Source organism: Sus scrofa, chromosome 5 (assembly GCF_054392235.1).
Source record: "Sus scrofa isolate SSC_HxYL_T2T_F1_AM1 chromosome 5, Sscrofa_HxYL_maternal_Yorkshire_Landrace_v2.0, whole genome shotgun sequence".
Lineage (NCBI taxonomy): Eukaryota > Metazoa > Chordata > Mammalia > Artiodactyla > Suidae > Sus > Sus scrofa.
The window spans coordinates 90,107,502-90,121,456 of record NC_139387.1 but is presented as its reverse complement, the minus strand read 5'-3'; the positions used below and the strand labels follow the sequence as shown (position 1 = coordinate 90,121,456).

Below are 13,955 nucleotides of genomic sequence, written 5' to 3'. Positions count from 1 at the left end.
TGTGAGAAAAACAATGTATACATGTATGTGTGTGTGACTGGGTCGCTTTGCTATACAGTAGAAAATTGTCAGGACACTGTAAAGCAAGTATAATGAAAAAAATAAAGATCATTAAAAAAAAAAGAACATTTAGGGGTCGAGACTTCCTTGATTTGTTTGGTTTTTACAACATTCTGTGCTTGGGAGAAATCTCTTTGAGGTCTTTCTCTCTCCTCTGCCTGGCCTAAATCTCTTGAAGACCTTCATGAGATTACCCTTCTCTAATTTATAGTAATTCTTCTATCAAATATCTTTGGCATTTTCCATCTCTCATATAATTCGATAAAGTTTCCTTCAGTAAGATTTTCATTTGAGGCCAGGACTCTGGCTAGCATGCCATTGAACCCATTGGTAGAAGCTCAGTGTATTTTTCTACAATGAGCTGAAAAAGGTTGGCTGCATTATTTATAATTTTGTAACTCATAGGGAAGGAGATGCCAGTGGAAGTAGCAATATCTGTTCTTAAAAGAAATTTGCTGTTGATTTAGACATCTGCCCATGCCAGCCTCTATGCCTCTAAAAAGACAAACCATTTTTGTTTTTTTTTTTTCCGGATTGTATTTTTCTTGGAGTTGTGTATTTTGAGCTCTTTCCAGCCCTTAATTCAGTCACCTCATTCTCTTTTACTGCACAAAGTATGAAGAGACCATAAATTCTTTAACTAGACTAATTTTAGCAAGAATAATCAAAACTCCTAGTCTTAAAAAACGATGAAAATAATAATAATAGAAAACAAGAACAAAGTGAATTTCATTTGAAGTGAAGGTTTAAAATTTTTTCCCCTAATCTGAGGCATTGTGATGGCAGGAAAAGTTTCAATTAGGGTGTTCAAAGTCTCTTTTTCTCCCTTCTTGTTCAATGAGAAAAACCATATGACTTGCTCTGTTGATTTTCCATGTGAAGCAGAACCAGAGTCGACAGACTTAATAACAGAATTTCCCATTTGATTCCTATCCTTCTGAGCAGGTGTACCTCCCAGAGGAGTCAAGGGTAAAAACAGTATTTTTTTAAATGGAAGATCTTTATTTTTCAGATACAGCTGAGGTTTATTAACCCACTGAAAAATCTAAGACGCCTTGGAATCAAAATGGTAACTGATATCTTTTTGGATTGGGAGTCCTATCAGTTCCGAACAGAAGAAATTGATGCCGTGTTCCATGGCGCCGTCTGGCCCCAGGTGAACCTCGATTTCTACATTCTGCCCAGATACCTTTGCTTCTTCCTTTGTTATTTCTTCACCAGCACAGCCTACACCCAGACAGGAATGCCTGTCTTGGTCCTTTCATTCAGGTCAAGATTGTTTCTTGCAGTTTCAGAACACTTTTCTTTGTCTCCACTACCACCTAAAGCTCAAGAGCTAGTGTGTGCAATACCGTGACATTTATACTTAATTTGAATACAATTGTGTCTCTTAAGCAAAGGTGACTTTTGTAGCATCTCACATAATGTGCCTCTGGGTTTTAACAAGCATGAGGGTAAATACACAGGGTTTTTGTTACTTATTTCCTTGTTTGATTTCTCTGGTCATCACCATTTGGTGACAATAACTCCTGTAGTTACAGCTGAGACCGTAGAAGAGACTTGATTTTAAGAAAGATTTTTCCGGAGTTCCTGTCATGGTGCAGCGGAAACGAATCCGATTAGGAGCTGTGAGGTTGCTGGTTCGATCCCTGCCCTTGCTCAGTGGGTTAAGGATCCAGCATTGCCGTGAGTTGTGGTGTAGGTCACAGATGCGGCTCGGATCCGGTGTTGCTGTGGCTGTGGGGTAGGCCAGCAGCTGTGGCTCCAATTGGACCCCTAGCCTGAGAACCTCCATATGCCGCGAGTGCAGCCCTAAAAAGACAAAAAACAAAAAAAAAGAAAGATGTATCGTTGCTCACTTTGACCTTTAAATGGTAATCTCTGTCCCTTGTCTCTCTCATCCTCCGATATGATTGCTATCCTTGTTCTGCTTTTTCAATTTTTTTTTTCTATAATTTGTGTATATGTTTTTATTTTGTTTCTGTTTTTATTTTGTGTCCTAGATCAACAGGCTTGGATCTGAGAGTCAGTATTCTCCTACTCCACTGCTGAAGTTAATTAGTATCTGGAGCAGAAACGCAAGGTGTATAATCTTTTTCCTTCTAAAATGACAATGATTTAGACTAATCTAGTCAAAACTAGTCAAGGGAACTAATACATGGAAAGAGCATAAATAAACTACTTTTAGTGCAGTTAAACTATTAGGATAAGGTAGTCAAATAAGGTAGTCAAATCTCAAAGTACATAGTTTGAAGAAAAATATAAGTTGCTGAGCGATAGGTACAGTGTGATCCAGGAAAAATGCTTTTATATGTGCATGTGTGTGTGTATAAATATAAAATGAAATAGAAAATTATGAAAGGGTACATGGGAAACTATTAGTGTCACTGTAGCCTGTGGAGGCTTGGTGAGCCAGAGCAGGAAAGGGCTACTTTTCATGATACATCTTTGGAGGGTTTGAACTGTTTATAACAATAAAAAAGGAAAAAATAGATAAAATAACATTTTGCAATTTAATATAAATTGAGATTGTAGAGTACATATTATATCAAAACTTACACATTTGTTGCTGTTTTTACAGTTTCATTAAAACTTGAAAATTAATGGTATTAGAACTGATACGGCTGTTATTCCAATGTGTAGTAGTTGTGTCAGCAGTTTGATTTGACCTGGCAGGGGGAAAAACAGATGTGAAACACACTAGGTAGTCATATCATCACTTAAAAATTTTAAAAAGCTGTTTTGTATTTGGCATTCTATGTCTTTTTTTTTTTTCCTAGTTCCCACTTAAAATCAGAAAAATTTCACAGGTTTTGTAAGTTTTCTAGATCACTATCTTCTTTGTTAATTTTAAACTCCATCTAGGAGTTCCCGTCGTGGCGCAGTGGTTAATGAATCCGACTAGGAACCATGAGGTTGCGGGTTCGGTCCCTGCCCTTGCTCAGTGGGTTAACGATCCGGCGTTGCCGTGAGCTGTGGTGTAGGTTGCAGACGCGGCTCGGATCCCGCGTTGCTGTGGCTCTGGCGTAGGCCGGTGGCTACAGCTCCGATTCAACCCCTAGCCTGGGAACCTCCATATGCCGAGGGAGCGGCCCAAGAAATAGCAACAACAACAACAACAACAGCAACAAAAAAGACAAAAGACAAAAAAAATAAAAATAAAAATAAATAAACTCCATCTAACTATGCATTCATTGCTCATGGTCATAAATCAGCATCCTTTTGAGGACATTATAAGCCACTTACAGAACCTTCATCTGCCGATGGTTCAAAGATGCTGTGTTACAGACCAAACGTATATTGACTGAAGAGTCTGGAAACTTTACCTATGTTTATCTCCGTGATGGAAGCAGTCTTAAGTTGACCCTGATCTATTTTGAAGAACGAAAGAATAAAAGAAAATGCTTTATTATCGATTCAGTGATGTTTACAATCTTAGCATCACTTTTTACAGAATTAGGCATCATACTGTATATAACTAGGTTTTGATTTTTTTTTTTCCCATATATATTGTGTCATGACCATTTCCTTATGTCATTAAACAGTCTTCAAAGACAAACCAAACACTTTGGCATTGTCTTCTTCAGGAAAGCCTGTTTTATTTTTACTGGTCAGAAGGGCTCCTTTTATTTACTTCCCAGTTTGAGAAAGCAGTTTCATCTCTTGTTTTATCATTGGACATTTACAGGCAGCACCTCATAGGCATACTTGAGAAGTGCTTTCTAGTTGTATCATTGTTCTACAAATAAGCCATGAGGACTTTCTTCCAAGAAGACTTTATCACGGGGCCTCAATTTGATGTAGGCTGGGTCTGTGATACTCAAAGATATAGAACCACAGCAGCCACTTCATTCTCTTCTACAGTTTCTTGCTCATTGACAGTAATGGAGATGAAAAAATGTAAAGTGTCTTGCTTGGTGCCTCCCCATACTTACCCCAGTGTCTTTTGGACATGTGAATATAACCTCTTGGAACTTTCCATTTGTCAGGACTTCAGTATGATAAAGTGTTGGAGCTCTTTCACCAGGGATGATGAATTGGTTAAAGCCAAACTTTGGATTTTTTCAGATTGGCCTTTCTACTAATTGTTGGGCTTGCATCTCTGGCTGTAAAACAGTTGCTAGTTTGCCAGTGGCCAGAGAGCCTTTGTATTCTCTACCCTTTGAGGGTGTCTTTTGTGTGAGTCTTACATTATTGGGAATGGATTTATCCCCCTCCCTTGGCAAATGATCCTAATCTCTGAATGTTGCATACCCTGATACAGCAAATTTTTTGTTTGGGCTGTTGATCTGTACCACTAATTTTCATTAAGGTGGTGCATTGGTTTTTATGTGAGCATATAAACATTCACCTTCTAGAAGGCTTATGATAAAAAAACACCCTTTCTTTTAGGAAGGAGCTTAGACTGTGGTTCAGAGCTCAGCTCTGCCATTAGCTCAATGGCTTTGGATGATTCTCCAACTTCTTCATCCGTAATGTGGGGACAGTGTTACTACCTCATAGAGATATTATGAGGATTAAATAAGAAATGTACATAAAGTGCCCAGATAATACAATGTTTTACCTAAAATTATTTCCCATTGAATTTTAGATTTTAAAGTAGTTTTCCTCTTGAATAATCTTATTAGTGAGCATATGTACACATAAATATTCATTAAACTCAACATGAAAGTTCACATGCAAGATGTTTTTAGAAATAACCATGTTGAGAAAGAAGGTGACTATTTCATTGGGGGGTTTTTTGCAGATATTTCCCCTTCCTGGCTAAACAGAAACCTGGGCACCCGGAATGTGACATCCTGACCAATGTTTTTGCAATTCTCTCAGCGAAGAATCTCTCAGATGCCACAGCCAGTATTGTGATGGAAATAGCTGATGACCTTCTTAGCCTTCCAGATTTTGAACCCACAGAAACAGTTTTCAGCTTGCCTGTAACTGGATGTATATACGCAGAAAGTGGAGATGGTATGTTAGCTGTCCAAAGCAAATGATGCTTATACTTCTGAGGTATTGTTTGTGCCCTCAGGATGGAAACTTCGATAGACTCTGACTCTTTGGATACTATTAAAAGGGTTTCTTTTCTCTAGGACTTCATACTGATTGATGTAAACTGAATTTTCGTTGCCGTGGGTAGAAATTCCAATTATTTATAGTCCAGAAATCTCAACTATCCTCCAGGACATTTTCAAATGATTTCCACTGTCATGTCTCTGACTTCTTCACACTGTATTATCCTAACAATCCTTTTACTCCTACCAAAAGTGGTTTCAATAAAGCCTCAAGGATCTCATGTAAAATTTTAATTTAGCTAATGATACAGATGTTTTAACTAAAAATAAAGTTATTTAATCTTTAGAGTTGAAATTTATTAAGTTTTCAAGGGAATTGAGTAATTTCTTTTTCTGTCGTTAAGGAAGATACCATACGATTATCCTTTAAGAGAATAGTTAAAATCAGTACATTTGTCAATGTTTATTTCAGAGTCTATCACAATAGGAGGACGATTAATTCTACCTCATGTACCTGCAATTCTCCAGTATCTCAGCAAAACCACAATAAGTGCAGAAAAGGTGAAAAAGAAGAAGAATAGAGCACAAGTCAGTAAGGAACTTGGCATTCTTTCAAAGTAAGTGATATATTCGTCCTTAAAAGATAATATTACCACTTGTAGTTTTAACTTTTTAAAACATTTATAGGAGATCCTGCTTTGGTGTAGTGGGTTAAGGATCTGGCCTTGTGGCGGCTATGTCGTAGGTCACAACAGCAGTCCAGGTTTGATCCCTGGCCCGGGAACCTCCACATTCCATGGGTGCTGCCAAAAAAAAAATAAAAAATTATATTTGGTTTTTCATTTGTTTTAACAGAGTAATAAGCTGAAAAGGTTTTCAGTATTTTAAATACTCTATTTTTAAGTTAATGTAGAATTTTCTTTCTCTGCCAGAATAGACCTTTTATCTGCCTTCATTTAATTATAAAAGATAACAGACTTTAAAATTCTAAGACTAATAGATTTGCATGTTTATTAGCCTTTGCATATTTTGTTCAATTAAAAATTTGAGTTACATGGTTTTTTTAGTGTAATTCATAAAAATAATCTAAAAGAGCAGTTTGTTTTTTTAAGAGTCAGGAAGATCTTGCAAGAGTTTATAAGTATGCTCTTTGGCAATAGACCTGGTAGTATATAATTGTGATTTCTATAAAGTGTCTGGTTGGTAAATCATAGTGCAAACAATGATTCTATCTTATTTTTTTTTTTTGTCTTTTTGCCTTTTCTTGAGCCGCTCCCGCGGCACATGGAGGTTCCCAGGCTAGGGGTCTAATCGGAGCTGTAGCCACTGGCCTACGCCAGAGCCAAGCAGCACAGGATCTAAGCCAAGTCTGCAACCTACACCACAGCTCATGGCAACGCCGGATCCTTAACCCACTGAGCAAGGCCAGGGATCGAACCCGAAACCTGATGGTTCTTGGATTTGTTAACCACTGTGCCACCTTGGGAATTCCAGTGATTCTATCTTAAATTCTAGATTGTTACAGAGCTTAGTTGTTGGAAGTTTATTTTTTCTTTTACTTTCAACCACAGCAAAAAAGGATATATTAGAATCTTTCAGAAACTTTTAAATGTTTTGTTTATAGTAGTATATTTTTAAGTTACAAAGAATGGAAAAGCACACTAAACACATTAGGTTTTATCGTAGTACATGATAGTGAGAAAACAGTAAGTGATTAGGCACCAGGAGGACAGCGTTTGAAAGGTGTGCTCTCGTACTTCTTGCTGAATGACGTCAGCTTCCCGGAGCCTCAGTTTTCTCTGGGCAAAGTGGGGTTAATAATTCCTACATTGTAGGGCTATTGTGGGAGTGAAATTGAAATTCGGTATGTAAAGCCTGTTTACAAGTCTTGGCACTTACAAAATATCCTTTCCTTGTAAAATAAGCAATACCAATTACTACTTATAGCATTGGGGTTTACTGTAACCCCCCTACACAATCAGATGTTACAAAAATAATAAAATAATAGCCATGAACCCGAAGTTGGAAAGAAATAAAAAGGGGCCCTTCCAAGTAACTGTGTTAAACTTACTACACACACGTGTGCGCGCGCACACACACACACACACACTTCAAAGCCATCACCGACACTTTTCTGCAAAAATGGTTTAACTTTTTAGAGAAATACTTTTAACCTCTATGTCTTCCTTACACATCCCGTTTTTTCCCTTCTCTAGGATCAGCAAGTTTATGAAGGACAAAGAGCAAAGTTCTCTGCTCATCACGCTCCTCCTTCCTTTCCTCCACCATGGCAATGTCGCCCAGGTAGGAATTCACAGCACGTTTTTTTTTTTCCTTGAAGTGGCACTTTTCATTGTGAACAGTAATTTTATTGGTTCAATTCTGTGATGTCTTTGTCCCAGAGTATTTGTGAAAAAACTTTATATAGAAATAGAAAATTGAAAATAGAGGAGAAAAATTGGGCAGAAGTAGGAATGGGGACAAATAAAGACATCACCACCTACCATTGTAGTAAAGAAGCGTTTACCCCTTCATTTTCCTTTGTTTAGCTTCTAACCGTTTCAGGATTTTTTTTTTTCCTCTCTGACTTTGATCAGTAATAAATTCAGAATCTGAGATGTGTATATGGATGCCAGGGGCAAAACTGAATGAAAAGTCAGACTATTTTAATATTCAGACATAGCTGAGATTTTCTTATATGATTTTCAGATTGTAGTTCAGTCTTCATCAAAAGAGTCGCCCCGTTTCTCAAACTCATTTGTAAGGTTTTACTTATACCGAACGACCCTTACCGCATCGTAATTCGGTTTAGAAGACCACAGATCTGTGAATAATCAGAAGTGTCTGTTTCTCCTCAGCAAGCTCATTTTTCCTGGCCTTTTTTTCTGTCGACCAGAAAATAGAAGAAATTGTGTTTCCAAATTATGCATATTTTCTGTTAAAATTAAAGGAAGAAACTGTTAACAGACATTATTACGGGTTTTTGGTGAAGTTAAAATGCTAAGAACTTTTAAAAGACTGAAATAAAATTTCTGATAACTGTTCCTTTTACTTATTCCTATTTATTTCCTGTGTAATAATATATTAAAGCCAAGTGGACCAGCTTTATACATTACTAATATATGCTTTCTCTCAATATTTCTTCATAAGGATACAGAGGTTGATATTCTGGTGACAGTACAGAACCTGTTACAACATTGTCTGGAGCCTACAAGCTTCCTCAGGCCTCTGGCAAAACTCTTCTCGGTTATTAAGAACAAGTTGTCAAGACAACTGCTTTGTACAGTTTTCCAGGTCTGTAATACTCATTTTTACCCCGAATCACCCATTTTTCAAAAGATAATTATGACGTGGAACGCATATTAGTAACTTTCTTGATGCCGATATATAATGTTTTAATAACCTCTGAGTGTAGGCAGAGTCAAAGGAAAGGAGGCAGAAAAGTTAAGGTTTTATTCATTAATAATATACTGCTTTTGTTCCTTTTAGACCCTTTCTGATTTTGAGAGTGGATTGAAATACATTACTGATGTCGTCAAGGTAAGAAAGAACATCTTATGTCTCTTTTGTTTGAAAGTATTGTGATTTTTCTTAAGATTTATATGCCTTCATTTATATGGTTTAATGGCATTTCTTGTAGCTTAACACCTTTGATCAAAGACATCTTGACGATATCAACTTCGATGTTCGCTTCTCAGCATTTCAAACCATCACCGCTTATGTGAAAGAGATGCAAACCGTGGATGTTAACTACCTAATTGCAGTTATGCATAATTGTTTCTATAACATGGAGGTAAGTTTTTATAGCAGAAATTTGTGAATTATTTTTTATTATTTGGTTAATACAACTACACAACCTAATTTCTTCCTTTTTTTTTTTTTTTGCTTTTTGGGGCTGCACCCATGACATAAGGAGGTTCCCAGGCTAGGGGTCAAATCTGAACTGTAGCTGCCGGCCTACACCATCTCTCATGGCAACGCAGGAACCTTAACCTACAAAGCAAGGCCAGGGATTGAACCTGCGTCCTCATGGATGCTAGTCAGATTCTTTAACCACCAAGCCACAGCAGAACTTTTTTTTCTTTTCACAACTAATTTCTTAATTTGGTTTTTTAGGGGGAAATGGGATTTTTAGTCTGAAATTTCTTTAGTTATGGAATGTTTTGTTTGGCAAAGACCATGTTATTCTCATGATTTGAGTAAAATAATAAATGTGGAAGCACTTTACAGAGTCAAAAAGGTGTGTATTAAAATAGGGAAATCCAGGCCCTTGGGCCGGTACCCGCACCTCTGGCCTGTGCTCGGTGCTGCTTCACCCGCCCACTTGCTAGGTGCCTGGCCACCGGTGCCCAAGCAGGCACCCATGGCTGGGGCTGGGTCCTGTGGGCCCTACCGCGTCCCACCGTGGGCAGGGTTCGGATGGAACCAGCATGGAGATGATTTTTCTTTCCACCAATTGGATTTCTTCTTTTCTGGAAAAGACGAGAGACTTGTGCCGTCCCCGCTGGGTTTTGTCCTCAGCCCTCTTTTCTGCTGCAGAGAGCAGTGCAGCTTCCGGAGGAGGCTTTTCAGCAGAGAAGCCTGTGCTGTTGAACTAGTGCCACCGGGGGGGGGGGGGGATATGAATTCCTCAATAGAGCTCGTCTTCTTTCGCAAAATTAAAGTGTGGTGACCCGCAGAAAAGCATATGCATGTAAGCGACATGTCCATGTTCTGAAAAAAAAAAAGCAGGGAAACCCACAGAGACAGAAAGTGAATGAGTGGTTACCAGAGGCCAGTGGGGGGAGGGAGGTATGGAGAATGACTTGAATGGGTACGAGGTTTCTTTGGGGGGTGATGGTTGTAGAACCTTCTGAATATACTGAAAACCATTGAATGGTACCATTTAAAAGTTTGAGTTTCAGGAGTTCCTGTCGTGGCTCAGCAGTTAGTGAACCCAACTAGCATGAGGACACAGGTTTGATCCCTGGCCCTGCTCAGTGAGTTAAGGATCCGGCGTTGCTGTGAACTGTGGTGTAGGCCAGAGGCTACAGTTCCGATGGGCCCCTAGCCTGGGAACCTCCATATGCCACGTTTACGGCCCTAATAGACAAAAAGACAAAATAAATAAATAAAAGTTTGAATTTCATAGTGTGTCAGTTAAATATCAATTTTTAAAGTTACTTGACTCTTTCTTTGACAGTTTGCCCTCTTTTACTGATATAGTATAAACAAAAGGGGTTTGGAACTGTATTAAGTGTCATGTTGTTAAAATGAATTAAAAATCAAAAACATGGAAAATGAAACGCTTGGTTAATAGTTAACCATATATTGGCATTAGTAATCTCTTTGTGACATTTTATAGTTATTCATTTGATATTAGGGATTAATGTAGGAAAAAGTAATCCCTGGAGCTTCATTTTTCATGTATCTTATTAAATTTCAACATTGGGAATTTTATCTTTATTTTTATTTTATTTTATTTTTGTCTTTTTGCCTGTTCTAGGGCTGCACCTGCGGCATATGCAAGTTCCCAGGCTAGGGGTCTAATTGGAGCTGTAGCTGCCAGCCTACACCACAGCCACAGCAATGCCAGATCCAAGCCGCGTCTGCGACCTACACCACAGCTCATGGCAATGCCGGATCCTTAATCCATTGAGCAAGGCCAGGGATCGAACCTGCAACCACATGGTTCCTAGCTGCACCACGATGGCAACTCCAACATTGGGAATTTTAAATCACGGCCTGGTGATTTAGAGTTTGGACTGCTTTCTCTATCCTCATAACCTCTGTTCCTCAAACAAGGAACTCTTGAAGCAGCTAACCAGAATTAGACAACCAACTCTGTCATTCTAATACTGAAAACAGAATAAACTGTTTGCTTTGAGAAATAAAGCTAATGAAAAAATATATTTCTACATCATTTATACTTCAATAAAAAAATAAAAACTTTTTTAAAAAGAACAAAATCCATGGCAGATTAATTGCCTGTCTTTTTAAATAAAGACAGGATCAGTAATAATAACTTTAAAAAGTACATCTCCTAGTATTTTCTTTCTTTTTTTTTGGTCCTTTTAGGGCCACACCTGCAGCATATGGATGTTCCCAGGCTTGGGGTTGAACTGGAGCTACACCACAGCCACAGCAACCTGGATCCTTACCCACTAAGCAAGGCCAGTGATTGAACCTGCGTCCTCATATATACTAGTCACATTTGTTTCTGCTGAGCCATGATAGAAACACCTCGTAGTATTTTCTGAAATAAATGACACTTCTCAGCGTGAGTTTTCAAAGTCACTCGCCATATTCCTCACAGCCCTTCATTTGGTTCTTCCTTTAGGTATGAAGTACTGGTGGGATAATTCTTAGTAGAAAACAGAACAGTGGCTAAATATTACAAACTCTCTTATTCCATGTTATAGTTGTTGTACGGGATAATTTTTTTTTTTCCTGTGTCCAGTTAGGAGACATGTCTTTAAGTGATAATGCGAGCATGTGCTTGATGAATATCATCAAAAAGCTTGCTGCCTTGAATGTCACAGAGAAAGAGTATAGAGAAATCATTCATCGTTCACTCCTGGAGAAACTGAGGAAAGGACTGAAGAGCCAGACAGAGGTATTGGGGTTTGCAATTAAGTACCACTCTCTGTGGGTTTTGGTCTTATTTTTGTTTTTTCCCACTTCTGCTTTTGTTGTGCAAAGCGGCAGTCAGTCTTAATAAATGTAATTAAAATACTTGATTATATAATTATTCGCTTTTAACAGGGGGAATGGAATGGAATGGAAATGAGAGTAATCATTTCTGAGTTTATATAGTTTGTTTTTACAGTGGGAATGTTTTACTTTAAGAACGAAATTTCAGTGACTTTTTTGGTATTTCTTCATAATACCTAAGAAGCAAATGCTTTTTAAAACAAAGTTTTTTTTTCTCAACTTGGTATTTGCAGAGTGTTCAACAGGATTATACCACACTGCTTTCCTGTTTAATTCAGACCTTCCCAGATCAACCAGAATTTAAAGACTTGGTACAGCTTACTGATTGTCATGACCCAGAAATGGACTTCTTTGAGAATATGAAGCACATTCAGGTAGAAGGCCAATCTGCTTTTTTTGTTTGTTTGTTTTCCTGTCCATGAAGCAAGCATTTCAGACAATTCTGGCTCATTTTGAAAGATTTATTTTAAATTTTTAAAAGGTATTGAGGGAGTTCCCACTGTGATACAGTGGGTTAAGAACCTGATTGCAGGGGCTTGAGTCACTGTGGAGGTATGAGTTCCAGCCCTGGGTTAAAGGATCCAGTGCTGCCTCTGCTGTGACATACATCATTCATAAACTCAGATTCAATCCCTGACCCAGGAATCCCCCTTCGCCACAGGTACAGCCACATAAATAATTAAAAGTTTTGAACTTCTCATTTCTTTGTCTTTGGAATCATAGATTTGCATAGGAAAGGAGTTCCCGTCATGGCTCAGTGGTTAACGAATCCTCCTAGAAACCATGAGATTGTGGGTTCGATCCCTGGCCTTGCTCAGTGGGTTAAGGATCTGGCGTTGCTGTGAGCTGTGGTGTAGGTTGCAGATGGGGCTCGGATCTGGGATCTGGCGTTGGCTGTGGCTATGGTGTAGGCCAGCTGCTCCAGCTCTGATTGGACCCCTAGACTGGGAACCTCCATATGCCGCAGGAGCAGCCCTAGAAAAGGCAAAAAAAAAAAAAAAAAAAAAAAAAAAAAAAAAATTAAAAAAACAAAAAAAATAAGATTTGCATAGGAGATAATTCTGGGGTCTGATCTTCTTGTTGGTATCACAAATCACAACATAATGTCACCTTTCTGTGCCATTTCCTAAGAAGTTTAAATGTCTAGGATCCACTGGTAAAGAAAGTCTAAGGATTATGTCTCCGGAAGCAGAGCAAGGCCCTGGGTGTGTGCTCATGTAGCACATGGACTCTGTTTCACTCCTTTAATCTTTTCATGGAAAAGGAACGGGTTACCGAAATGGAGCTGGTTGTAGGTGAGATTATTTAGTAACTCATATTTTATCTAACTCATAGATCCACAGACGAGCAAGAGCCTTGAAGAAACTGGCAAAACAACTAATGGAAGGCAAAATCGTGCTGTCTTCTAAATCTCTTCAGAATTACATCATGCCTTATGCTATGGCTCCCATTTTTGATGAGAAAATGCTCAAGGTAGGGCATTAAATCTAGAAATCACTAAACCTCTCCCTATACCACGACACACTTTTCTCAGATGTAGATGGGGTTGGCGGCATCCTCACTGATGTTGTCACCATAATTACAGGCTTAGAATAGTTCTAAAGCCCTTCAAATTGTGCCTGGCACAGAGTAAATGCTCTTAAAGGTGGTGGCTGTTATTTTCATTTTCACTATTACTAACGCATAAAGGCCAACCACAAAATATTTCCCCTCTTAGAAATGATCACCTTCTAAGATGGTGTACCTTTATTTTTTTATCACAGGACTTATTTTTGATAAACTCCACTGATAAGCAGACTCATTGTTTTCTCCAAGTGTCTCATAAGAAATGAAATAAAGCAACAGCTCCCTTTTCTTTAGCGCTGTACCAGATACAGGCACCATTCTAAGTACTTTAATATGTAATCTGACTTCATCCTTACCACAACTCAACCCCATGTGGTAGGGACTGTTATGCTGTCTCACAGGAGAGTAAACTGAGAATAAGTGAGGTTGTGCAGCTTTCTCAGAGACATTCAGAGTCAGAACCATCATTCAAATTTAGGACTGTCGTCACCTTTATACTACATAGTGCCTAGAACAGTGCCTGGCACACAGTAAGGACTTGATAAATATTTACATCTAATTAAGATAATATCAGGATTTGTGACTTGCATTTATACTGTTGATTATATGATCTTGTTCAGGGATAGG

General features: G+C 38.3%; 1 protein-coding gene across 1 annotated transcript in view; it reads left to right on the top strand.

Annotated features, from left to right (window-relative positions):
* Positions 1-13,955, top strand: part of UTP20 (UTP20 small subunit processome component) — a 99,513-nt gene that overhangs the window by 52,040 nt on the left and 33,518 nt on the right. The window contains exons 28-38 of the mRNA XM_005664203.4: positions 1,073-1,216; positions 2,064-2,143; positions 4,808-5,025; positions 5,542-5,686; positions 7,286-7,373; positions 8,220-8,363; positions 8,559-8,609; positions 8,710-8,862; positions 11,509-11,664; positions 11,996-12,136; positions 13,098-13,235. Coding sequence (XP_005664260.2) covers positions 1,073-1,216; positions 2,064-2,143; positions 4,808-5,025; positions 5,542-5,686; positions 7,286-7,373; positions 8,220-8,363; positions 8,559-8,609; positions 8,710-8,862; positions 11,509-11,664; positions 11,996-12,136; positions 13,098-13,235 — 1,458 coding nt within the window. The remainder of the gene's footprint in view (positions 1-1,072; positions 1,217-2,063; positions 2,144-4,807; positions 5,026-5,541; positions 5,687-7,285; positions 7,374-8,219; positions 8,364-8,558; positions 8,610-8,709; positions 8,863-11,508; positions 11,665-11,995; positions 12,137-13,097; positions 13,236-13,955) is intronic.